We start from the raw sequence: 23,916 nt of genomic DNA, 5'->3' as shown, positions 1-23,916 counted from the left end.
AAACGAACCATGAAATAGCGAGGGATCACTGGACTGACATTTTAAAGAATTTGTGACCTAAAGTGATGAGAATATACGTGTGTGTGTGTATACATAGTGTATATATATATATATATATATATATATATATATATATATATATACACACACACACACACACACACATTCCACGTATAAGAAACCAATGACTTTGCAAATCCTGCATTGTAGACAACTCCCACTGAGTAAGGAACCTTTAAAAGACATTAGACATGACAAAAATGCGTGTTGTACTTGGGGGTTTTATGTATTTGACCATCACGGGGTCGTGACTGAGCATTTAGGACACAACTGTAATTCAAGATCTTCGTGATACTGTATAAATCTGAACCTCTTTTAACTTTCAATTGAGGAACCCCGTTAATCAGTGCTTAAGCCTGCTATGCTCGCTTCGGGAGAAATTGTAACGAATAAGAGATGAGAAGCGACTGTAATTCTGTTGGCATGTTTTTATTTGACTCTTTCACCATTTCTGTAGTCAGTATCAAGAAGCAGGTTCTTCCCCTTTACAACCTATGAAGTATTTTTCCAGTTTGCCTTTCCGGCAACATGTCTGAACCTGCCACTTCAGCACAAACTGAGATGCTTTAAAAAAAGTTTCCCCAATGCTTTTTGATTAAGATTATTTGTCTTGGTTTGAGGTTTGGAAGAACAAACTGCAATTTTGTCACTGGCTCTGTGCGCAAAGCTTGATGTGGAACAAGAGCTCACTTTGTGCACACAATATTTCGAAGCATGATCTGTTTGCGTGTTAGGAATGCAGTAACAAGGCAAACATTTCAAAAGATCAATGAATTGGTCTTGTTGAATCCACCATAGCAAAGACAAAACCGTAACACATAAGAATTCATCTTAAATGTGACAACAATCCTCAGCCACTACTGGAAGTGAGGGCAGTCGTAGCCCTATCGTGTGACATTTTTATTTTATGGCGTGTAGCTGTAGGACTTTTGTATGAAATAGTCCCTGGCACCGGGGAAGAAGTCTCTTACAAGAGTCACGATGTAAGTGTACCAAGGATAGAAGAGCTCGCGCTGTCTGGTGGCTCCTGTCTTGATGATGTTCAACGCTGCTTCTGTGGCTGGGTATGCTCGTACGTGACTGATGTCCCTAAGACACCAAAAAAAAAAAAAAAAAATCAGGAAATTTAACCACAGTGGATCCAACGTGAAAATACATTCATTTACTGGAATGGTGTCTGATTGAGTGTTTGTCACTACATCATGTGGTGGCTGCTCAAAGAGCTCCCGCGCCACGCTGTTTCCACTTATTTGTGTGTGTGTGTGTGTGTGTGTGTGTGTGTTTTGTGTATTGGGTAGTAGGGGCTTTTCGTCCGTCAATGTAATTGTCACGAACCAGGTCAAGTTCCAACGTACCTCTCAGTCCATAACTGTCGCACACCCTTTTTGTTGATGACTGACACGTCTGCCTGTCCCGGCGTGTGCTTGTTTGTGATAATGGACGGCTGGCTTGAACAGACTGTGTTGAGTATTTATGTACAATAGGTGACGGTATGCAACAAAGAGACAAGTGTGTGTGTGTGTGTGTGTGTGTATTAAGGGTGTGGAAAATAATCGATATTAATCGATACATCGATGCGCACGTGCGCGATGCGAGTGCATCGGTTCATTCACTGGGTACGACGCGATTGACGGGTGAAATCGAGATTCATCACGATGCTTTGGTGGGTATCGGTAAAATCCGATTCAAGCGCCGTTTTATTCATGTTAAACGTCACCTATTTGCCCTTTCCTAGGCGCGATGAATGCACCATCATTACTTGCGTTTTTGTGTTGAATACGGACGGAAGCCGTGAGTGTACATACAGTCCAGTACAGTACACTACTCGCGAAACACTATGGAAGTTCGCGCAAGCAGCAGCGAGGAAACTACTTTATTTAAAGCACCCGCAACATTCAGATATTATGTTTGGAAACTACGGCTTCGAAAAGAAAGATGGAAAGCTTGATAAAACCTCGGTAATTTGCAAAGAATGTCGCACTACGAAGCCATACAACGGCAGCGCCACAAATATGCAGACCACTTAAAACGATGGCACCACATCACCGACAAGGTTCCCGCCCCCTCCCCGGCCAGTTCCTCGTTGGACACCGGAGAAACTTGGCAAACCAGGTCAGGATCAGAAAAAAAAAATCGCCTCTTATTTTGGGGGTCCCCTTGTAGCTCACTGTGACCGCGCAAGGAAAAACTATATATGGATGACTCTTTTGGACATTTCACTTTGACACTCAGTGAGAGTGGTCTGTGTACGCTACAATACACACAGCAGCTTTGAGGCTGTGACTGCCACATTGTTTCAATTGTATTTTTTTTCTGTCCTATGGAGATGGATATTTCATATAAGACACTCAGTGAGTAGTCTGTTTGTGTTTACACTACAGCAACAGCTGTGAGTCGCAGGTGCCAAATTGTTTACGTTTTCTTTGCACAAAACCCAATTGTGAAAGGGCTTAAATAAGTTGTTTTACACGTTCTACTGTTTATAAGGAATAAAGTGGTCTACTTTTTGCAATACCATACTGAATTCCATCTTCTTTTTAACTTTTTTTCTTTGCGTATTTGCATCATGTTTAATTGCACACACAATATCACAACAAATTGCACTGTATCGTATCGGATCGCATTGATTTGAACTAAATGTGTATCGCATCGTATCACATCATGAAGACGGTGAAACGTATCGCATCGTGTCGCCAGAAAATTCCATGTATCATTTAAGTATCGCATCGCTGGTAGTGCATCGAGATGTGTATCGAATCGTCCTCAGTGCTGAGATTCACATCCCGTGTGTGTGTGTGTGTGTGTGTGTGTGCGTGTGCATGTGCGCGCGTGTATGTGTCATATGATGGCTAATCAAAGAGCTTTGAGCAGCCACCATATTTGTTTGTTTGTTTATTGAACATAAAACATATACAGTAATAATTTGACAGAAAATGATGCAGGCACACTGATATAAAGTGCACAACATTTGACATTTAATAAAGTATGATTTTTTTCATGTGTTGGACTATGACGGGTTTTTTTTAGGGGGTTACGATAGATGGACTAGCGGACCGGTGAAATTTACTGACGGAAGGGATGACGGAGCATGGTTAAAATAACATAATAGACCAGTGGTTCTTAACCTGGATTCGATCGAACCTCAGGCGTTTGGTGAAGCGGTCTCAGGGGTTCGACAGAGCCTCTGCCAAGGAGGATAAGACACAAGCGACTCAACATGTCAATTAGTTATGACACGCCCACTTAGCCATCACTGGCTGCAGATGATCACATGATATTGCGTGTCCAATCAGTGCTGTGGGAAATTTAGTTCGCTTAGTAGTCAACTTGTGACTGCCGTGATTGAACGTCGTACAATATATATACTGTATATATATATATACCCGTGTGTATATATATGTGTATATTATATTTTTATTTATTCATTTATTTTTTCACAAATGAAGGGTTCGGTGAATGTGCATATTAACTGGTTGGGTACCTCTAAGAAGGCTTAGAACCACTGTGATAGACTGACCCACTCACCATTATCATTTGCTTCAGATTGAAAACATGAGAGGCTAATGATGACAGACGGGTGCCAAGGCCGCTTGACGGATAACCAATGATGGACTGGCAGAGTTTGGTAACTTGCCCATCTCTGTCAATTTGTACCGTTCCTCTCTAAACTTTCACCAGTTTTAATCTGAACTGCAAATGATGTGCTTCAGCATTGAACGATAGCGTGCGCGCATCAGTCAACGTGCTCAGACCGCAAACTTACTTGACTTTCTCCATGGCTGATTCTGTGTCAATGAGGCCCAGTGTACACGTCGTGATGGATACGTTGCTGCTCTTCATGGCCAGCTCATGAGTAAGAGCCCCAAAGAAACCATTCAAGGCAAATTTGGTTGATGTGTAAGGAGCTACAAAGGGACTGGTCAATTTACCTGTTGGGGTGTCAACAATAGTCTTGTTAAAAAATAAGTCACAATCGTGATTTCAGGTCAAATGTAGGAGAGATTGCAAACTTACCTAAAAGAGACGAAACAACTACGACTGAGCCTTTACTTCGCTCAAGGGAGGGGAGGGCTTTCCAGGTCATCTGAGCGTAACTGAAGAAGTTGACCTTTGGGAGGGCCACAGAAACACACAAGGATTTCACAACTGCTCATAAAGTCTCTGTAAAGTGAAATCATAGATTTGTTTTAAAATATTTTGAACGTGTTTTAAGATAAGAATGGTCAACATTTTTTTTCCTATTGTTTTTAAATCATAGATCCAAGTAAACTTTTCTTGATTACTTTTTTTAAAAAACTGATTCCAAATCTGCCCTTTTTTTTTTTTTTTTTTGGCGAGCACAGTGGTGTCAAACTCAAGGTCAATGTGTCCCATGAAGGCCATCATGTATGTCGGCTTCATGTTTCTTGCAAATTCACCTGTAACAACACTGATTATAACAGTAATTGAAGTAAGTATTATCATATACTGTATATTTGGTCATATTTATGCATGAAGGGTTTGGTGCTGAGGATTAAGCGGCGCCTCAGAAGGCATTGCCGGTCTTTCTTCTGAAGTGACTTTCCGTTAAATGTTAGGAAATCCCCCGCCCTGTCCATTTTTAAAACTCGTTTGAAGACACATTTTTATTGTTTGGCTCTTTCACCCAGCATGAAACTGGCACTGTTCTATTGTTTTTTGGTGTCTACTGTACATGTGTTAGTGTCATTAATTTGTGTTTCAATTGACTCCTTTTCACCGTCTTTGTGGTTGTTGTATTCTTGTTATTTCATGTTATACGTAAAGTGCTTTGCTACAGCTCTAATTGTGTTTTGGTAGTTGAATAAATCCAAACTTTTGAAATGGATGAATAATTCAATTTGGTAACTGGGATTTCAATATCAAACAAAATAATTATGATTCTTGTTTTTTCGGCCTAATACACACCCTTAAAGCTTCAAAAACCATCACCACTCTTACTCCAACTTACGTCAAGGCAAATTTTGTGGTTGCGATGTCATAGATTACCTTCATGAGCCACCTGACATGTTCCATATCCCCCTCCCACATGCTGAAGGGGGTTGGTCCAATGTGGTTGAGAACGAGGTAGTCCAAACCTCCGAGCTGGTCGAGAGCGAAATCTACCACCTTCTCCGGGTCAGAGTCACTGGCCATGTCTGCTGCTATGTAAAAAGCCTTCTGAGCTCCCATGCTAAGGCACTTTTCCACCACCTAAAGGCCACAGAATAACGGTTGACGGACGCATAACTCATCGTCCCTTTAAAGTAATAAAATAAAATCCCTTTGACCAACCTGCTGTAATACTTTCTCCCTCCTCGCTGTAATGACGATCTGGGCGCCAAATTTGGCATAGTGATAGGCCATTTCTTCACCAATACCAGTGCTAGCCCCGGTCACTAGGACCTTGGCACCTCGGAGAGATTCTGAAAGAAAATCAAATGAAACATTTGTACAAACATTTTGTAAAGGGTGCTAAAATAGACAATGTACATTTTTGTTGGGGTAGCAGCAGTATGAGGACATTGCCACATTCAATTTCTTTCCATACTTCTCTCTGGATGCCATTTTCAAAATGAATTAGTGGAGGCCAGTCCCTTTTCTTAGAAGAAAATCTTTGACCTTTTTATGAATTAGATGCTCTCATCTGTAATTTGCACGGGCTATCAATGACTAGTTAAATTAGTCCCTGTATTTTCTTGCGGTCTAGGACTACCACTAAACCGAATTTTGTTAGTTCCCTTTCATGATCCCATTCCAACCTGCCATGATTTCATTTGCCGGTAAATGCTCGGAACGCCGCAATCTGAATGCAACCTGTTATAGTCCGAGTCACAAGCCTGTCAAATAATGTACGATGACACACTAAATTTGTAACTCTTTTCACAAACTCTTCCGCAGGGGAAAACGTTAAAGTTTTGCCGACGTCACGCAGTGGTAACTTGGTCTCCAAACACAAATATGCTGTTGAGTGCACACTTTTAGAATACGGCTTCCTTTTACCCAGAATTTATAGGAAGAGCGTGTATCGTAATTGCTCCTGGAGGGGCTCAGAGTGGAACAACCACAATACATTATTGTACTTTACTGTCTATGAATGTACACTATTTAATAATATCACTCAATCATAGAATAATAATAATATTTTGTCATTAATGGGCCTGGTGGTTAATAATATATACATAGCACAGGAATGCGTAGACCAGTCATTTTGTTCTTCATTTTTTTTTCTTCTTCACTAATCAGTTTAAAATTAGCTATGTTATACATTTTCCAGTCTCATCATATGTGCTAAGATGATTAGTCAAAATTTACAGAATATAACAGTTGCCAGTTTGGCTTACTTTAGCTAATGCAGCACTGACTTTGCCTAACATTAGCCTCAATGCTAAATAGTGGTTAGCATGGTGAGAGTCAGCTGCCATTCTACATTTCTGACATGTGTGTACTTTTAATGTAACTCCACGACAACAACTGATCGATATCCAACATAAGATATATATTTTATAAATCTTAAGTGTAAAAATTGTACATGTCTAAACATAAATAGAAATACCTTTATGTACTGTAGGCGTAGTATGCAACTCCCGTTTTCTAACGTTACGAAGCGTTAAATCTTACAATTCAACAAAGTGTCCAGAACAAACACGTATGTATGTACACCGCATTCGGACGGGAAAAGGTCAACTTTACTTATTTGTTAAAGCCACAATCTCCAGCTTTGATTTGAAATTTGTGCCTACTGCAAATGGTGAATCGCGACTTTGTCTCTCCCACTTGTATTGCTGCAGACAAGCTCAGTAATTCACGATTCGTTGAGCTTGTTCCAGATAATTATCAAATGAACTGTCAAACAAAACAAAATGTCGACCTGCAACTTGTCAAAACATGGAAAACCTGTCTATTGGGAATTAAAAAATTGAATTATAACGTGTTCATAAAGTCACTATGCACTTACTGTACTGTATGCTATTTACATACATGATTCCATTGAATATATGATAGAATACAGGGTGCACATAAATAGTCTGCACGGAAATGTTTGTGAATAAACAAATTATATATATATATATATATATATATATATATATATATATATATATATATATATATATATATATATATATATATATATATATATATATATATATAGGCGGCCCGGTAGTCCAGTGGTTAGCACGTCGGCTTCACAGTGCAGAGGTACCGGGTTCGATTCCAGCTCCGGCCTCCCTGTGTGGAGTTGGCATGTTCTCCCCGGGCTTGCGTGGGTTTTCTCCGGGTGCTCCGGTTTCCTCCCACATTCCAAAAACATGCATGGCAGGCTGATTGGACGCTCTAAATTGTCCCTAGGTGTGAGTGTGGGTGTGGATGGTTGTTCGTCTCTGTGTGCCCTGCGATTGGCTGGCAACTGATTCAGGGTGTCCCCCGCCTACTGCCCGAAGACAGCTGGGATAGGCTCCAGCACCCCCTGCGACCCTAGTGAGGATCAAGCGGTTCGGAAAATGGATGGATATATATATATATATATATATATATATATATAAGTGCACAATGATTTTCAGAACACACATGATCAAGTGATGAGAATAAAAATGTAAATTATATAATAAAGTATATTTTTGGGGTGGAGAAGTGTAAACAAAGCAATTGAATCATGTACTACAAAATAACTTTAGTACTGTCAAGAACATTAGTGATCATAGTTAGTTACATAACCCAACTAAGGAGAGTGTTGCATTACTTTTTACAACATCCACTATTGCGTCCCATTTCTAGTAGTGTCTTTAACGTTTGAACCAGAAAAAGTTTCAAATACTGTCCAATTTGAATTTTTTTTTCATATCAAGCACCAAATCATACTTCATATGTAAATAGAAAATGTACTTTTATACTGTACATCACTGATAATGACATTGCATCACTCATAACATAGCATTGATTAAAAGCCCCCACGATTCATTCGAGTAAAAAACAAAAAAATCATTAATTAACGTGATTTATTTATATTAAGTGCACAGGGCTTACCCGCATTGAAGGTGGGCGCGTTCCACTTGGCAGCGAGCAGAGCCACGGTGACACTCGTGAGCAGCACTTTGGTCAACGTTTTCATGTTGTAAATTAATTAAAATTTAGATTAAGTCGGCAAGTAAAAACACCCAGCTGACGAAAGTACCTTGCATGAGAAGTGAATCGCAAATCGAGGGCAGAGTTTAAGTGAGCCCTCCCCTCATGGCAAAAATGGGTGTGTGTTGCGCAGCTAAGATAATGTTAACGTCTGCCCTCGCGCTTCAAATAAGGAACTCAAACTTGGGGGGAATCAGCTATAAAACTGGAAGTGGGTTTATGTTTTTAAAATAGCTGTATTGTGTCGTTTTTTCATTGTCGTGAGGTAAAACATTTTGTGACACAACACGCGTGCGTCCCAGAACTTGCTCCCGTGGTAGTAGGTACGAGATGTACTCGGGCTGTCAAACCGGCTCGGGGGGCCTGCGTTGGCCGATTACATAATGCTACGGCACAACCAATCAGACGAACTAAATTACGCTTTATGAAACAAAAGTCAGGAAGTGCCCGTGGTTCGTTCATTCAAGTGATACCAAGGCTCGAACATTTGTACAATTGTAAAACAAACTAACACAAAGCTATAGTTTATTAGTGACTGTAAAAATGATAACTGTATGACTTTAATATTATGCCTTATTAAATTAGAATCAGGATGTGCGCTGAGCGATTTTTCATTAAATTCTCATCGAGACTCGAACATTTTATGTTTATAATATCAAGAATTAACCATTTATTCTACTATCATGTTGAGATGTTCATTTTTAATAGTGCAAAAAGATGTTCAGGTCAGATCTCTATCACTAGAAAGAGCAATTTTTGGGGGTGGAGGAGATTGTTCATTTTTCAATCAAAACAAGATGTACTCAGGTCAGATAAATATCAATAGAAAAAAAAGCAAAAGTTTCTTTACACATTTCCTATTCGTCTCAGCAAATATGTTTGCTATTAAATATTTCCTATCTGCGTATACGTTGTGTTATTGTCGATGATTATTGGTTGTCAGCCACTTGCAGGACACACATAGACAAACAACCATTTGTGTTCATACTCACACCTCGGGACAATATAGAGTGTTCCTATTACTGTTATTTTATTTTCAATGTTCTGTAAAGGCGGCCCGGTGGGCGACTGGTTAGCGCGTTGGGCTCACAGTGCAGAGGTCGAAGGTTTGATTCTGGCTCCGCCCTTCCTGTGTCGAGGTTGCATGTTCTCCCCGTACCTGTGTGGGTTTTCTCCGAGTATTCACACATTCTAAAAACATGCGTGGCAGGTTGATTTAAGACTCAAAATTGTCCCTCGAAGTGAGTGTGAGTGTGGATGGTTGTTTGTCTGTGTGCCCTGCGATTGGCTGGCAAGCAGTTCAGGGTTCCCTCGCCGACTGCTCAGATAAGTGGATCAGAAAATGGATGGATGGATGTTCTGTTAAGTGCTTTGTCACAGCTACAGCTGTTGTAAAAGCACTATATAAATAAAGATCAATTGATCCATCTAACCAAAATGAACATGAGGTAACCGATTTGTTTAATTGCAGCATGTTTGCAGTTTGCAACAGTAGCATGAGTTGAACACCCTCCAGCAATTCCACAACATACTACCTGTACACTACCTCACAGTCATGTGACCGAAAAAATGAGAATTTGAGTGCCCTATAGACTGCTAACCACAGACTTAGATAGGCAACATATCATACACACGTCTGTGATGCCAACGAGGGTTTATGTTACAAATTACGACCACACATATAGGTTGCGTTACATTCTCCTGTAAACTCATGTAATGAATAACATTGTACGATGCTGAAAATATTCATCGTCCGGCAGTGCAAATTGTGAGAATAAACGGAAAGAAATACCGTGTCATTTTATTTGCAAAATCTATTAAAGGACCGTATTTTTAAATACAGCAGAGTTTGTTTCGTTGTATAAGGTTAAAAAAAAGAATCATGGAAATTGAAAATGTAGAATGATTTACGACACATGCCGTACACACCTCGTATTTGAAGTGAACTTTATTGAAACACTCTTGTGGACAAACAGCAGTGTGTCCTTCAGTCCAGTCTGTTTTTAAGGGCGCTTCGTCAACCAAGAATCGGCGTTGGTTTGAAAGAAAAGCGTTCTTTTATGGACCATGGCAGCAAAGATTTTCCCCGTCATCAAGTAAATCTCCTCTTCTTGCACGCCGTACTTTGTTGCCGCTGTAGGAGTCAGCTAAATTGAAACGTACAACAAACTAGCTAGTTCACCAGGCGAAGCTAGGGCTGTCTTCCTGTCATCGGCCGTCAGTTTAATTAAGTCAATACTGTTCAACACATTCTTACTATGTTCTGTTTTGTACGTTTCCGAACGTCCTGAATGAATGAGCTAACATTCCACAGTTAGCAAAAACTAGAAAAGGACAGATTGAAGTCACATGATTTAATCGAATATGACGTGTTGGTCGAAAAGTGTGCTTACGTCTTTCTTCGAACGTAATTTCCAGACTGGCCACGAAGGTGACCCTTGCAGGAGGGGCTCTTTACGTCGCCCATGACTCCGGACTCCTGGGCACCAGCAAGCAGGGCTTCGAGGCTCTGGAGCGGGCCAGAGCGGCCATACCGCCCGCTATGGAGGAGTGGATGAAGTACTTCGGCTTGGAGGTACACTATTCGTAACAACCTAATAACTGGAAGCCTATACAGTGGTTTGCCTCTTACGACGAAGTTCATTCCGACGGCAGTGATGTAACGTCGATTATTTGGCCACATTAAAGCAGGAAAGTTACAGTAACTATTTTTGGGAAAAACACTTTTCATCCATAAATTAAAAACAAAGATCAAATCAAAACCAGTAAATATCATCCTAAATGAGCGTGCCTTCTTGTTCAGCGTGATGCCTCGTCTTTCCCATAGGAGTCAGTCAAATCATAATTACCATAAATATTTGTATAACAAAATGTGTGGACCATAGATGCCAAACAATCAAATGAAAAACAGTAAGTACAGTCAAACCTGACCGTGTTTGGTCATAGATATAGGCTAATGACATCCCTCTCTCCAGGCTACTCTTCAGCTCGGGCCCTTGGCAAACGTGTAGCCTGCCTTGTTGTGGCATCTCTACTTCCAGGCCATAAATATTAATACAATGTCAAAGGCAGAAAATGGGCATTGCTACATTTGTCGTGTGATTTTGTATATTGCTATTGTGCAAACTAGTTCATTATGAGCCATCAGTGACTGTGAAATCTTGGATGACAAATTAAGGCTGACATTAACAAAGTTTTATCGGTCACAAAGAGTTTTTCTCTGCGACAAGAAAAATCAACATTCACTACATTCGCAAATACAAAGATTCACCGCTCAGTAGGATAGCGTCTTATTAGGGTTAAGGTGAAACATCTTCAATAATAAGAATAAGAAAACCTTTATTCATCATATGAAAGGAAGAAAGTAGAATAACAAAAAGTATGGAAGCTGTTGTAAAGGCAACAACCGAGAATAGTCCAGTTACCTCAAAGTAACTTTTCTGGAATACCATGACCTGAGAATCTACATGAACATATAAACTTTAATGCCACAAAATGGAATTTGAATGGAGTGTAATCTATTTGACTTTGTCTCTTCAGGCTCAACTTCCAGCAGTACCCAAGGTTGAATTCTCCCCGGTCCAGGCCTGGAATTCTGGTGAGCAACAACAACATAAAACTATTTATTTTCTCAACAATGACCAAATCTCTTATGATAACGCAAGGCGGCTTCATTTTTTTTTTAACAGGACATTTCATACACAAGGTAATTCAATGTGCTTCATGCAAGCAAAGACACATAAAAGCTTTGACAAACACACCAGTTCACCACATTCTGTAGCAGAGGAAACAGTTGTATCTTACGAAAATAACATACAATGACACCATTTGAACTCGTTAACAGAAAACTTTAAACAAAAAATTTAAGTGAAGAAATAAGAATCGGGTTTTAATATTAGAGAAATATATCATATTTGATTTTTTATAGAAGACTTGAACCATAGGTATGTAGGGGGGGGCAGTGTTTTTAACCTGGATTTAAAAGCATTTGTACTGCAGGCTGACTTCATTCCTCTTAGCAGTTTTTGAGTGCAGTATAATAATTAAATGCAGCGTCACCGTGTTTACTTTGAACTCAGGGCTCCACAAATTGTCCAAATTCTGCAAATCTGTGAGCCCCACTGGGTTTACTGTACATTCAATCAGCATTTCTTTGACTTATGAAGGACCCAAACCATTCAGTGATTTATAGACCAGTAGCAAACTTTTTTTTAAACTATTCTACAACCGATTGCGAGTCTATGTGAAGTCTTTTGAACTTGAGTAATAAGATCTGATCTCTTTGGTCTGATCAAAACCCATCAGCGGCGTTATGTATGAGCTGAGAGCTGTTTGATGCACTTTTGAGGGAGTCCAGTAAGAAGACGGTACCAATAATCAAGTCTACTGTAGATAAAAGCATGAATATAATTTTTCCTGTTCTGCTTGGCGGAAAGAAACAGAGTTCAACTAAACAACGACACAGGAAACATTTAAACTCAAAACCTGGATGACCATTGTGCTTATTTCAACATTGATTGCATACACAAATGTTAACATAAATCATACTTAATAGTTGCAGCAATACTTTAACTAATGACAGTGTAGTGTTTTCCAATATTGTGGACTTGTTGGGAAAAAAAAAACTAATTGCATATAGCAGCCTGGTAAATTTCAGTGACAGTAATGATCATATATTATGCTTTGACTTTTTACTTTCTTGTTCATTCCAAATAAGTTACCTGCTGTATTTTGTTTCACTCTGTTGAAGGGGTGCGGACGTCCATTTCGGCTCTGTCGGAGGCCCCCAGAAAAGCAAGCGAATATTCCACCCGAGGCTTGCAATACGTTAAAGACCTCGCCAAGTGAAACACTAACATCCCTGGAGGCAAGCAGATTATTGTTATCAAAAAGTCTTTATCACTTTGCACTTGACTGGCATGTCCTTGAGCGTTGTTGCCTGTTGAGCAAAGGTAGGGAAGGCCAGGTAAAGCCACGTGTTTATAGTGAGAACGCAGCCATGGAGTTATAAATGCAAATAATACCTCTGAGGAATTGTTATTTAAAAAAAAAAGCCCACAAATGGTCCAAGTTTAATCATAAACATTTTTCAAGACATCATATCATCCACTTGGAGGAATAAAATGGCCCCTGATAGGACAAATCCCCCCCCCCCCCCCTCTTCAAAAGAAGAAACGTCCAACAAGTTATTCAATTGTAGGTTGTGGTATTGTACATACTGCTAGAAATATAACATTTTTTAAAAAATAAACACCAACTGCACAATTTGTTTCTCTTCCACAAATCTTTTACTTTTTAGCCTGATATTTCATCGACATGCTTCTACTTTCCAAAAGTGTTCATCTTCGATTAATTGAAGACTCATGAAATGATTTGCTCTCCGATAGGTCAAGGTGTGATTGTGAGTGTGAATTGTTCTTATTTGTCAACGTGTGCCCTGCGATTGGTTGGCGCCCAGTTTAGTGTGCACCTCGCTGACTGCCCGAAGTCAGCTGGAGTCGGCTCCAGCACGCCCACGAACCTCGTGAGGGTGAAATGGTTCAGATAATGGATGGATGCCCTTGCCAAATTTATATGATGTTCACAATACCCTAGCGGACTTTTTAATGTCTTTTTAAGTGTGTCTGATGTCTGTTACTTGCCTCTACAAGTTTCAGTGATAGAAAAAAAATCTTCAGATGAGTGAGGCTCACGTTATCAAAAGTTTTGCAACTGCCCCCTTTTTAAGTGTGTCTGATGTCTGTTACTTACCTCTACAAGGTTCAGTGATAGAAAAAAAATCCTCAGATAAGATGAGGCTCACGTTATCAAAGGTTTTGCAACTGCCCCCGTGTTCCACTTATCATTATCTGCATTCATAGTTCCACATACAGGAACATGTAGAAGTCAAAGGCTGTATGCTTGAACGAATCGTAACAAAATTCTAAAATGAGTTCCCCGGTGCAGGAGGAAGTGCAAAGAAAATTGAAGGCAAAAAATGGGTGTCAATGCCATCTCTTCCCATGAGTTGGGTGAACAGTTTGTTGAAAAATCACACAACTAGAATCAGGGTTGGTGTGAGCTACCCGTTTATTGTTTTGATAAAATATTCACGACAATTTCACACAACTTGTATACATTAAATACTGAAAGTGCTGCATTTTTTTTAAACCATCATGCCTGTAAATTGAAGCCGATTATTGAGCGGGTGGGGACTAAGCTAATAATGTAAACGTACAATAAAGTGCTCCCCACAATATCAACAGAGATTATACGACCACTGATGATTTTTTTATTGAAAGGTTTGCTTCCTGCATCATTTTTTTTTACTGCCAAACACAAGCACCAGGACACACTTGACTGTGAGCTTGTTTGCAAGTTGCCTATTGAGAAGACACTTGAATGCAAAACAATTAGAAGCCTTCAGATGTGATGATCTCTAAAACACGCGCGGGGAACCTTTTATCCATATTATTACTTTTGAAAACAACTGCTAATTATGTAGTATCAGCATGTTGGGGTTACACATTTGTCTGGGATTGCAATTGCTTTTAGTATTTGGTTCCCCTAACGCTACTCTATGTACAGTATAGCGCCAAAGGAAAAAAAAAAAAGAGCCTGAAGGCACTTCATGATTTTTTTTTGTGGAGTACAGTGTCATTGGGGAAGCAAGCAAAATTCATCCAAGCAGTACAAAGAATGTGCCGCAGTTAAAGGAGCAGATACCCTGCGATAATGACACACTTTATTATAGAGCCAACTAGAGGCTAAACACTCAATGTCTTGTAAAGCACTTGTGCGATATTACACTTGATCCGACTTTTAAGTATAATCCCCCCCCAAATGCATTTAATTCCCTGGTAGTCCACTTAATGCAAATGTGGAGTGGGTTGTATCCCAACTTGGTGTCAGCAAACTGAAAAAAATGGCCTAGTTGACTTGGAAAATGCAAAGACGGCAAGTAGGATGAACGCTACAGTTGTGCTGTGCAAACATACAAAGAAAAAAAAAACAGCGTACATGAATTTGAAAGCGTTGACTACTCTGCCATGGCTTTAAATAAGAGATTAGAAAGATGAGCAAGGGCAGGGATGGACTGCGTCTCTCTTTCTCTCTCCCCCTTTCCTCCTCTTAAGTGGTTTTCACCAGGTCATAGACGTGGATGTGAAAGTCATCATCATATTTAATGTAGTAGACAGAGGGCTTGGCAGGGACCTGGTAGATGACCAGGCCGGTCCTCTTCACACCTTTGTCAGTCACGTACTCCACCTGTTTGCCCACCAGGCTCTCTGTCTCTTCCCCGGGCTTTCTGTCAGCGGGCAACAGGTGCTTGTTTTCTGAACAAAATAGAAGGAGAGAGAAGTTTTGGTCAAACACGTTGAAGTACTTGTCACTCTTTTCCGTCCTCACGGTCAAGACAAGTCATATAATCAGAGTAGTGCCCTGGTTATCGCAGGGGTTACATTCAGCTGACGATAGATGAAATTCTGTGAAGTAGTGGCCATATAATTATTTTATTTGTGTCTGCACAGTATATTTGAAAGCTTTATGCTACTCTCTTCTTTGATGCACTTTTCTCCGGGGGCTCTCACTTACTGCTCTGTGAGTCTGAAATAACATGTCACTGTTGAAAATTTGTCACCACAAAATTCTGCAATGGAGCAAAAAATACGTTCTACAAAATGTGTTACATATGAGAAAAAAATCAACGATAAGCGCATGCGAAAGTCAAAATCCAAAAATAAATCATGCACTCCAGTCATAATAAAACCATAAAATTAAGAAAAACAACATTTAATTTTTGAACATATTGGCACTGGTATAATTAGAAAAAGATTTGAGGTTTTTTTCCCTCATAATGCCTTGGAGTATGCCCATGGGAAAGTTAATAGCCAGTGGCATTATAAGAAAAAATACATACTTGTGTGGCAGAATTATGTTGTCATGGTGAATACTTAAAAGACTACATGATGAGAATTAAATTGTCTTTCATATTAATAATTAGTTGCCTTAATATCCCAGTATCTTTAATTCATAAAGATGAATTGCTTGTTTGTTAATAATATAAGATAAATGAAAGGGACTGTGCAAAAAAGAATCGCATAAAACGTGGCAATCGCAATTTTTAAGGGGGGAAAAATAGCATTTCGATTTTTCCATAATGGTTCAGCCCAAGATGCTGCAGCGTGACACACTTTTTTATGGACAGCCCTGATACATATTTAACTTGGCCATTGAGGACACGCTGTTACGTACCCGCTTCGGGCAGAATCCTCAGGTCCCCGTCGGCGTAATCGTCCCAAAGTTGGTACATATAAAGAACCGGGTCCTTTTCATAGGTGATATAATACCAGTTGGTCATGATTGGCGCTCTGGAGAGCACCATCCCTCGCCACTCGTTCTTCTCACCGTCCTCCTTTTCAAAGAGATGCTCCACGGCTTTGCCCACCAGCTCTTCAGCCCCCGGGGGTATCTTGATCCTGTTGTTTACTGCGCATAAAGATTCACCTGATGAACACTCCACCATATCACGTACAACTCGAGGCACAACCACTGTAATAAGAATATTAAGAAGAAGAATTAAAGCTTTCAGCAGTGGTGAACAAGCCCTTGCATTCATGATTCCAAGTAAAACCCTTGAAATAATCTATCAGTCACATTAGACGCCGAAGGCAGAAAAAAAATTAAGTCACCTATTTGTAGTGGGATACCGGCCTCTGATGAGGAGCCAATTCTTTGGTAGGAGTTGGTTGAGTTACCCCTGGAATTCAACCAACCCGGGTCCTTGACGTTTACCCACTTATTTCTTTCGACATCATGTTGTGACATGTGTCCATGAAATTTTGGAAAAACTGGTGTCAGGTGCTAAAGTATTTTTAACTTTCAGCGGGGTGAGGTGACTGAGTCAATTTTAAGGGTTTGTTTATTAAAAAATGCATTTTCAATCGGATGCATGTGCTTGCAAAAACTGGCTAATTAGCAGGCATGGTAAGGGCCCCCAAAAGGCGATTTATTCATCATAAAATGTATATTTTTTTGTGGACGTACCGACACTTTCCGAGAGGACCTGCAGGTTCGACACACGCTCATCCTTGAACAGCTCGATGCCGTAGACGCAATCGAAGCCGTCGTACTTCACCATATAGAGTGATGGGTTGACGCCGAGTCTGTCCAGCACGGTGCCCTTCCATTTGCTCTGGTTGCCCTTCTCACGCCAGTTGTGCTGAATGCGCACGCCTAGGATGCAGTTGGGATCAGGGCTCCCGGCGTCGCTCAGCTCCCCGCTGCTTCGCTTCCTGCCAAATACATATTGTATGACCCTGAAGGAACTATTTTATTTACACTGTGATGACATTCAGAACAAGAATGCTGTCAGACTTCACAACATTATAGGTGATAATTTTTTGTATTGTCTTGTTTGTAGGTTGTAGTGGTGCAGAATTGTGGTGCATCATACCAAGTTTTTAATATACAGGTGTCAAGTAAAAAGTTAGCACACAGTTTTCAGAACAGAGCCGTGAGCTAATGTGTCCTAACTTTTGTGAGGATAAAGTGGATAAGAAAATGGATGTTCAACCCAAAACATCAGTGCCGGTAAAGCTATTTTAAAAAATGGACGTTTTAGGGTGGACAAGTATCCCACTCGCCGTTCTACAGAGCAGCAGCAGAATCACATCTCCACGTTCAGAACCAAAACACGAGCAATCTGTTCTTAGATGACCTTGACACGGAGCAGGAGGTGGAGCAAACAACTGCGACTCCTAGGTATGTCCTGCCAAAGGTTGTTTGATTTGTTGAAACGCAAGAGAGTGAGATTTTTTTTCATCTCTTCTCCTTCCTTGCCACCCAGTGTCCAAAGTAAGTAGGACAATGCTGGTGTTACAATGTATTAAAGAAAAAAAAAAAGATTCAACCCCAAAACATAAACATGAAGCAACGTTTGGCTGATCACTGCACCAAATATTGTTATTCAATACATTTAGTATGACCCTTGGGATATAAAACGATCCATATAAACCTAATTTCATTTAGGTTTATATGGAACATTATCTTAGTATGAACATACCTGCCTCTTTTCTTTGACATGCCTCCACAAATCTGATGGCTACGAGCTATAAGGAAACAAGAACATTGTTTTAGTTACAGTCGGCATATGACATACAGCATGTGGAACATTTCCCAAAACATGTGGCAAATTGCGCCAACGGCTGACGTCATCCCAGCGCGCGGAGATGGACAGCTCCCCTCAGCCAATAACATTGTGTCCCTGTGAACCACTGTGTGTTTACGTCGCCCAAACTGCGTCGCCCGCAATGGAAGCGATAATGTGCATATATGTGGGCGTGTGTGCCGTTTGGCATGGCTAACTAGCAGTTAGCGCACCTCTAAGTAACAATTTTGAGTTGGCAAGCCCTTGTTCGGTACGCCAGCCGTGTCGAAGGACAACTCGTGTTGGCAAAATGACACTGTCGTACAAATGGGATAAAAAGGTCTGTCTCAAACGTGATGTCACGCAGGCTACGGAAGGCGCCGACACACCTGTGCGCGCTTACATCCAACATATAAGGTCATAGTTTGATTCTGTCGTGTCATATTACCAGTTTCTCTCGCTTGTCCGAGCGCCACCTCAATGCAGACGTTCCAGGGAGGCAAGAGGTGGGGGCGGCTAGAAGCTACATCCGCCTCTCAGAAGTTCCACTGACAGCCGACAAGCCTTATGTCTGCCTTCACCTGCACGCTGATTTCATATCTGTTCGGTTCTTCTTCCAACGAAAATGTTGCTCCACACGGAGTGAGACCTCAGGAAATCTCGCGAAAGCCTCGTGAAAAGCCGGCGATGAAGGAAAAGGACTTCAACTCCCAGCATGCCATTTGGTCGTGAACAGCCGGAGAAGACGTTGGCGTGCGCGCAAAAGACTCTGGGAAATGAGGACGGGCAAGTTTGGTGTGCCTGCTCAGCATACGAGGTAAGTAGTGTTTTGCATTTTGTCCTAAGAAAATTAGTGTGGTTGGAATTGTGTATGTATTTGTCCTCTAAATGGAAAGCACGTTGATTAAAAAAAACCCCTGAAATGCTCAAATTTATTTAAAGATTTTTTTAAAGTAAAAATTTAGTGTTAAGTCATAATTAGAAGATAAGACAAATAAAAGTCCACATTTTACCTCCCAATTATGTGGTACAAGTCATAATTTCAGGAAATTTCAAATACTAAGTCATACTATCTTTTTTTGTCCAATATACATTAATTTATTATTCAATAATATTTTCACACCACCTTTATTGAAATGATTTACCAATATAATACACAGTAAACGTCAATCATTGTGTACTGATTTGCTCGAGAGCCTTGTGGATTTTGATATGCCAAATATGCAAAAAAAAATTATGACAAATGATGAGAACTGTGCCAAAAATCAGCTGCCTATAAATCATTAAAACTACATTTGTTTTGAAAATCCTCTGCCGTTTGGAGTAGCTACTGCCAATTTTTGCGAAGCTACCAAACAGAAAGACGGACTCTATGAACACTGTATGGAATTTTTATAAGACACGCATTTATTGTGAGGCAGGTTAAAGGAAGAACAATGCTACGCTCATACTACATGGCCAAAAAACATTTGGAAAAATCTTGAAAATATCCTCTAGTTCTGTGGTTTAAAGCTCCTACAGTATGTGTGCATTTATTGATCACATTCCCCTTCAACATTTAATCATCAATAACTGGAGTTCAAAACTCTTGTTTGCAGACAATACTTAGTTTCTAGTATATTTTTTTAAATCTCAACTATACATTTAAAAAATGATTCCTCTGAAATTACCAGTTGTTGCTTCTTTGTTCCAATATAAAGCAGGCAAAAAAAAAGGGGGGGGCACACATAAACTATTCTGAATTTGTTATTTTGAATTTCATTTTATCTCAGCTTGCTTGTAGAAGTTGAAAAAAGTCAAGCTGTAAAATAGCCAGTTCGAAGCATACTGAATGAATACTAAACGGCAACATCAGTGACACTGAGACGTAACTGATTAGTGTGCCTCAGCACAAACACATAAATTGTGTAACTGGACGGCAATGACGTCACACAGCTCGATGTTCATTCACTGGATTGCTGTCCAAAACGCTGGAAATCCAGTCGGTGAAGGACGAGACGCGCGTGTAGACGTCGGGGGTCCTGGGATTCCCGCATCGTCGCCCGGAGAATGACACCACGCCTGCGGCCTCGCCGTTGCAAATCAACGGGCCACCTGAATCACCCTGAACATGTCACACACAAAGATTTCATTAAATAAACCCTAGGTATGTTTTTATAGCATTTGCAGTGCTTATGTCATTTTAAGTTTTTTTTGTTTATTGAACACAAAACATATACAGTAATAATTTGACAGAAAATAAGGTAGATAAAAAAAGTAAAAAGAAAGAAATCAGTCTTCATAGTGGTTCCCTGATCTTACCGAGCAAAAGCCTTGAACTTCACGGGACCCGGTGCCGCACACCATGGTCCTGACGATGGGGACTCTCCCCCATCGTCGGCGACACGCACGTAGTGACAGCAGGGTGACGTTGACCTCCTGAAGAGTATTTGGCAAGGTGTTGTTATCACCGATGTCCCCCCAGCCGGCCGTGATGCACCTGCTGCCTCTTCTCAGGCGCCCTCTTTTGGGAACAATCAGCTGCACTTCGTTAGTTAGTGTGGCGCTGTCGTTGAGCTGAGACGCATCAAAGAGGAAATAAGGCTGACCTTGTCAAAGGATGATTCTAAGCACGTCTTTTGCTTTTTCTTTGGCTTTTTGGAGCGTCAAAAAATACAGGTGGAGTGTTTTAACACATATCTGTCCTCACCTGAAGGAGCATGATGTCGTTTTGGTGGCCGTTGTAGTCGGGATGTGGGATGCTTCTGATGGATGTGAACACCTGCTTGGTGGGCTCTTTACCTTCAAGGGAGTCGATCCCCAGCACCACCGTGACTGCACTGTAAAAAAGAAACGGTAATGTAGATCTCATTCAAAATTAAGGTTCTTAACAGATGACATTTAGATCAGGTCAAATATTCCCACTAGTCAAAATTAGTACAGCTAAGCAGTCATGGTATTAAAAAAACATTGAAAGCCATTCTAATTCATGCCATTACAAATAATATATCATCAGGAAAACAAAACAAAACAATTATCATAAAAAAGACTAGACTGAATTACTGAACATGTTTAACACTTTCAACTAGACCTTCTGACCACTAGGTGGCAGCATCTTCTGCATTCGCTGATGTGCAATTTTGTAATTAAGACTTATATGCCTGTCGAAGGAAACAGCATTTGAATCGTCATCCACCGTAGCGGCCACTGCGTAAAGGCTTTTACATGTCAGATAATGGATGGATGGTTCATGAAAAAAAATCATGTTGTACTTGCGTAGTGTTCCTACAGTTACTTTGGTTTCCTCCTGCATTGAATTGTGCAGTGGTCTTCACATTCTTGAATCAGATTAGACAGCCACACGTTAATTATACTTAGCAGCAAATCTTACAGTTTTATATTGAAAGTGGAAACTTTTGAAAATTATTTGATTCCAAATATGCCCCTATTTTTTTTCTCTAGCGCATCAGCCTTCATCATAATAATTGGATTGGATACAACTTTATTGTCAAGGACAATGTTATCATGATAGACGATGTAATATAAATACAGGTAGTAGTATTTAAGAATTATACGGAACAGTAGAATTAAGACTCGGCAACAGGTGGATTTTTTTTTCTGAATCGTCAAAGCTAAAAATTACAATCCGTATTGTGCAAGCTTTTATAGGTCACTAAAAAAAAAAAATGAAAACGCATCAAAACTGTGATACTGTAGGTTCCAAAAAAGTAGTCCAAAAGAGCAGATAATATATCAAAAATCTGATCTGCTAGGAAAAAGGTAGACTCTTTTGAAATTGGTGTCAGCAATACATTAAGTGACACTTAAAGCCATCTCGGAATAAAATTTGCTGTTGAGCACTGCAGTACTATATACAATCTATATGCATGTAATTGTTCTGGAACACTTGATAAAATCAATCAATAAAACAGATATGGTAGCATTTTTTAAATTTTTAATTATATTAAATTTTTTTGTGTTTGTGTGACAAACATTTTCACCTTGCCGGGTACCAAATTTATGAAAACTTCAACAGCAACCAATGTAGTGCCATAACATTGAGAAGTATAGTTCTTTACTTATGGTAACACAACAAGTATGTTGTTTATTACCACATTAATATTTCCATATTAAAAATTAAATTTATTACCACAAAAATTAATAAAGAGAGACAATATTTAAGTAGTTTCAGAAAAAAAAAATCAACGTTGGTGACTTCTTACCGGGCTGTCCTGCAATGTGCTGCAGTGAGGACAAAGTCTTCTCTGATCAGCGACCCCCCGCACAAATGCTGCCCTCGAAACTGCAGCGAGGCCATGTACGGACGAGAGTGTGGCGGGGCATCTCTGCCTCCGACAATCTGAGTTCCATCAGCTCCTGAGAACCCAGAAAAGGCAGCTTTTGTCATTGTTTAAGGAGATTTGTCAGCTCTCTTCAAAAAGACAAAGCAGCTCACCATTTAGAACAAAGAGAAGCAGGAGTAGTATGATGGCCATGGTACTTGCTGTAATGCCAATCTTCCTCCCAGTTTTGTTCGTATTATTACATGCATGAAACTAGGTTGCGGCATGTTGTTGCTTCAGTGCATTTGGCAACATGATGGTGGAGCTTTTGGAAATTTGGCAATGTTACAAAAAAGACAGCTGAATTTCGCCATTTATTCAACAAAGAAGCACCAGATAAACTGTCAACACTTAACAAAGCAAAAGAGTCATCTGCTTTTAAAAGATCATGCAGTCATTGTGACTGTTGTCCCACCTATACAAAATGCTGCATTGCCTCCAAGGCAATTCCTGCAATGCTATTGTAGCACAATGCAATCTTCATATCACAAAGGCTGCAATTTGAAAATTAAAAAAACAAACAAAAAGTTTGTTTTGTTCGCTCCACAAGCTTGATTTAAAAAAAAACATGTACATACAGTATCTACTGTGTACTTCATTTCTATCATGTTGAGTCAAGTTCATTGCTTAAGAGGTCCGGTCCTGATGTTTACATATGATTGTATCGTGAAAGATGAAAATTTGAAGCGACAAAGCCGCAGATTTGTCGGTATTGTTGTAATCTGACTGACCGATTTATGTTTATGGCACACTTGTTTGGTATTTGCTTGTGAAGTTGTCGTCGTGAACGCTTGAGCATCGTTCCATGCCAAATCACCCCCCAGCTCCAAACAAGTTAAAAAAAACATGAGGGATTACATTGCATGACATTTATTTTGTCAATGGGATCCACAAAGTCAATTTCAGAATGTCGCACCTTCACTGGAATTGGTTTTGGTATTGGAGCAGGATACAAAATAACGTTGGCGGTGTAAGTGGAAAGACAATATAGGATCACTTAGCTCTGGAAATATTTAATTCCAAAGTTCAAACAAAATAGTCAATAAAAAATATCTCCCAAAAGTTCAAACTCTCGTGAGACGTTTCAGTTCTTAATCTTTTGACTTGGTGAAGAAGCAAATGGCTCAGTAGCCAAGGATATATTTTTTTTATATTGCGGGAATAAACATATTGTGTTTATTACAGTACTGAAGAAAACGTTCCTGCAACAGACTCCAAATTGTACAACCTTTCTGTGGTGTTGTTTGAAAGTTTTAGCAAGATTCCCTTTAGTTCCTCTTGCAA

General features: G+C 40.0%; 4 protein-coding genes across 8 annotated transcripts; 1 reads left to right on the top strand and 3 right to left on the bottom strand.

Annotated features, from left to right (window-relative positions):
• Positions 1 to 264: 264 nt before the first annotated feature.
• On the bottom strand, positions 265 to 8,363 carry hsd11b1la (hydroxysteroid (11-beta) dehydrogenase 1-like a). The gene is made up of 6 exons (XM_052072893.1): positions 8,083 to 8,363; positions 5,353 to 5,483; positions 5,068 to 5,271; positions 4,075 to 4,168; positions 3,824 to 3,989; positions 265 to 1,149 (listed from the first exon to the last, which is right to left on the bottom strand). The coding sequence occupies exons 1-6, from the start codon at positions 8,165 to 8,167 to the stop codon at positions 966 to 968; spliced, it is 864 nt and encodes a 287-aa protein (XP_051928853.1). The 5' UTR covers positions 8,168 to 8,363; the 3' UTR covers positions 265 to 965.
• A 1,745-nt stretch (positions 8,364 to 10,108) lies between these two features.
• micos13 (mitochondrial contact site and cristae organizing system subunit 13) lies at positions 10,109 to 14,427 on the top strand. Of its 2 annotated transcripts, XM_052072927.1 has the most exons (6): positions 10,109 to 10,277; positions 10,600 to 10,756; positions 11,722 to 11,779; positions 12,932 to 13,042; positions 13,292 to 13,884; positions 13,995 to 14,427. In XM_052072927.1, exons 1-4 carry the CDS (start codon positions 10,249 to 10,251, stop codon positions 13,027 to 13,029), a joined length of 342 nt encoding a protein of 113 aa, XP_051928887.1. In that variant the 5' UTR covers positions 10,109 to 10,248; the 3' UTR covers positions 13,030 to 13,042; positions 13,292 to 13,884; positions 13,995 to 14,427. The 2 variants fall into 2 exon arrangements, with proteins under 2 accessions (XP_051928887.1, XP_051928886.1); XM_052072926.1 differs by having other exon boundaries at positions 12,932 to 13,884.
• Positions 14,233 to 19,056, bottom strand: LOC127605412 (spindlin-W-like). 3 transcript variants are annotated; one of them, XM_052072908.1, is made up of 6 exons: positions 18,759 to 19,056; positions 18,544 to 18,626; positions 18,227 to 18,272; positions 17,209 to 17,456; positions 16,417 to 16,650; positions 14,233 to 15,497 (listed from the first exon to the last, which is right to left on the bottom strand). In XM_052072908.1, the coding sequence occupies exons 3-6, from the start codon at positions 18,244 to 18,246 to the stop codon at positions 15,292 to 15,294; spliced, it is 708 nt and encodes a 235-aa protein (XP_051928868.1). In that variant the 5' UTR covers positions 18,247 to 18,272; positions 18,544 to 18,626; positions 18,759 to 19,056; the 3' UTR covers positions 14,233 to 15,291. The 3 variants fall into 3 exon arrangements, with proteins under 3 accessions (XP_051928868.1, XP_051928867.1, XP_051928869.1); XM_052072907.1 differs by lacking the exon at positions 18,544 to 18,626 and having other exon boundaries at positions 18,759 to 19,055; XM_052072909.1 differs by lacking the exon at positions 18,544 to 18,626 and having other exon boundaries at positions 17,209 to 17,452; positions 18,759 to 19,055.
• A 640-nt stretch (positions 19,057 to 19,696) lies between these two features.
• On the bottom strand, positions 19,697 to 22,914 carry LOC127605408 (serine protease 57-like). Of its 2 annotated transcripts, none has more exons than XM_052072902.1 (5): positions 22,746 to 22,914; positions 22,513 to 22,666; positions 21,000 to 21,129; positions 20,612 to 20,866; positions 19,697 to 20,414 (listed from the first exon to the last, which is right to left on the bottom strand). In XM_052072902.1, exons 1-5 carry the CDS (start codon positions 22,783 to 22,785, stop codon positions 20,238 to 20,240), a joined length of 756 nt encoding a protein of 251 aa, XP_051928862.1. In that variant the 5' UTR covers positions 22,786 to 22,914; the 3' UTR covers positions 19,697 to 20,237. The 2 variants fall into 2 exon arrangements, with proteins under 2 accessions (XP_051928862.1, XP_051928861.1); XM_052072901.1 differs by having other exon boundaries at positions 22,513 to 22,687; positions 22,746 to 22,809.
• Positions 22,915 to 23,916: the final 1,002 nt, after the last annotated feature.

Source organism: Hippocampus zosterae, chromosome 8, assembly GCF_025434085.1.
Source record: "Hippocampus zosterae strain Florida chromosome 8, ASM2543408v3, whole genome shotgun sequence".
Classification (NCBI taxonomy): Eukaryota; Metazoa; Chordata; class Actinopteri; order Syngnathiformes; family Syngnathidae; genus Hippocampus; species Hippocampus zosterae.
Note: the sequence above shows the minus strand (reverse complement) of the source record. Positions and strands in the feature narration are given on the sequence as shown.

Coding starts and splice junctions, on each gene's coding strand:
- micos13 (XM_052072927.1), top strand. CDS start 10,249: ATGGCAGCAAAGATTTTCCCCGTCATCAA. Junction 10,278..10,599: donor AAGATTTTCCCCGTCATCAA/GTAAATCTCCTC, acceptor CGTAATTTCCAG/ACTGGCCACGAAGGTGACCC. Junction 10,757..11,721: donor TGAAGTACTTCGGCTTGGAG/GTACACTATTCG, acceptor TTGTCTCTTCAG/GCTCAACTTCCAGCAGTACC.
- hsd11b1la (XM_052072893.1), bottom strand. CDS start 8,167: ATGAAAACGTTGACCAAAGTGCTGCTCACGAGTGTCACCGTGGCTCTG. Junction 5,484..8,082: donor CGCGCCCACCTTCAATGCGG/GTAAGCCCTGTG, acceptor ATTTTCTTTCAG/AATCTCTCCGAGGTGCCAAG. Junction 1,150..3,823: donor TCAGCCATGGAGAAAGTCAA/GTAAGTTTGCGG, acceptor TTGGTGTCTTAG/GGACATCAGTCACGTACGAG.
- LOC127605412 (XM_052072908.1), bottom strand. CDS start 18,246: ATGTCAAAGAAAAGAGGCAG. Junction 17,457..18,226: donor ATGTCAAAGAAAAGAGGCAG/GTATGTTCATAC, acceptor TGTATTTGGCAG/GAAGCGAAGCAGCGGGGAGC. Junction 16,651..17,208: donor GGTCCTCTCGGAAAGTGTCG/GTACGTCCACAA, acceptor CTTTATGCGCAG/TAAACAACAGGATCAAGATA.
- LOC127605408 (XM_052072901.1), bottom strand. CDS start 22,785: ATGGCCATCATACTACTCCTGCTTCTCTTTGTTCTAAATG. Junction 22,688..22,745: donor GCTTCTCTTTGTTCTAAATG/GTGAGCTGCTTT, acceptor CAATGACAAAAG/CTGCCTTTTCTGGGTTCTCA. Junction 20,867..20,999: donor ACGACATCATGCTCCTTCAG/GTGAGGACAGAT, acceptor GATGCGTCTCAG/CTCAACGACAGCGCCACACT.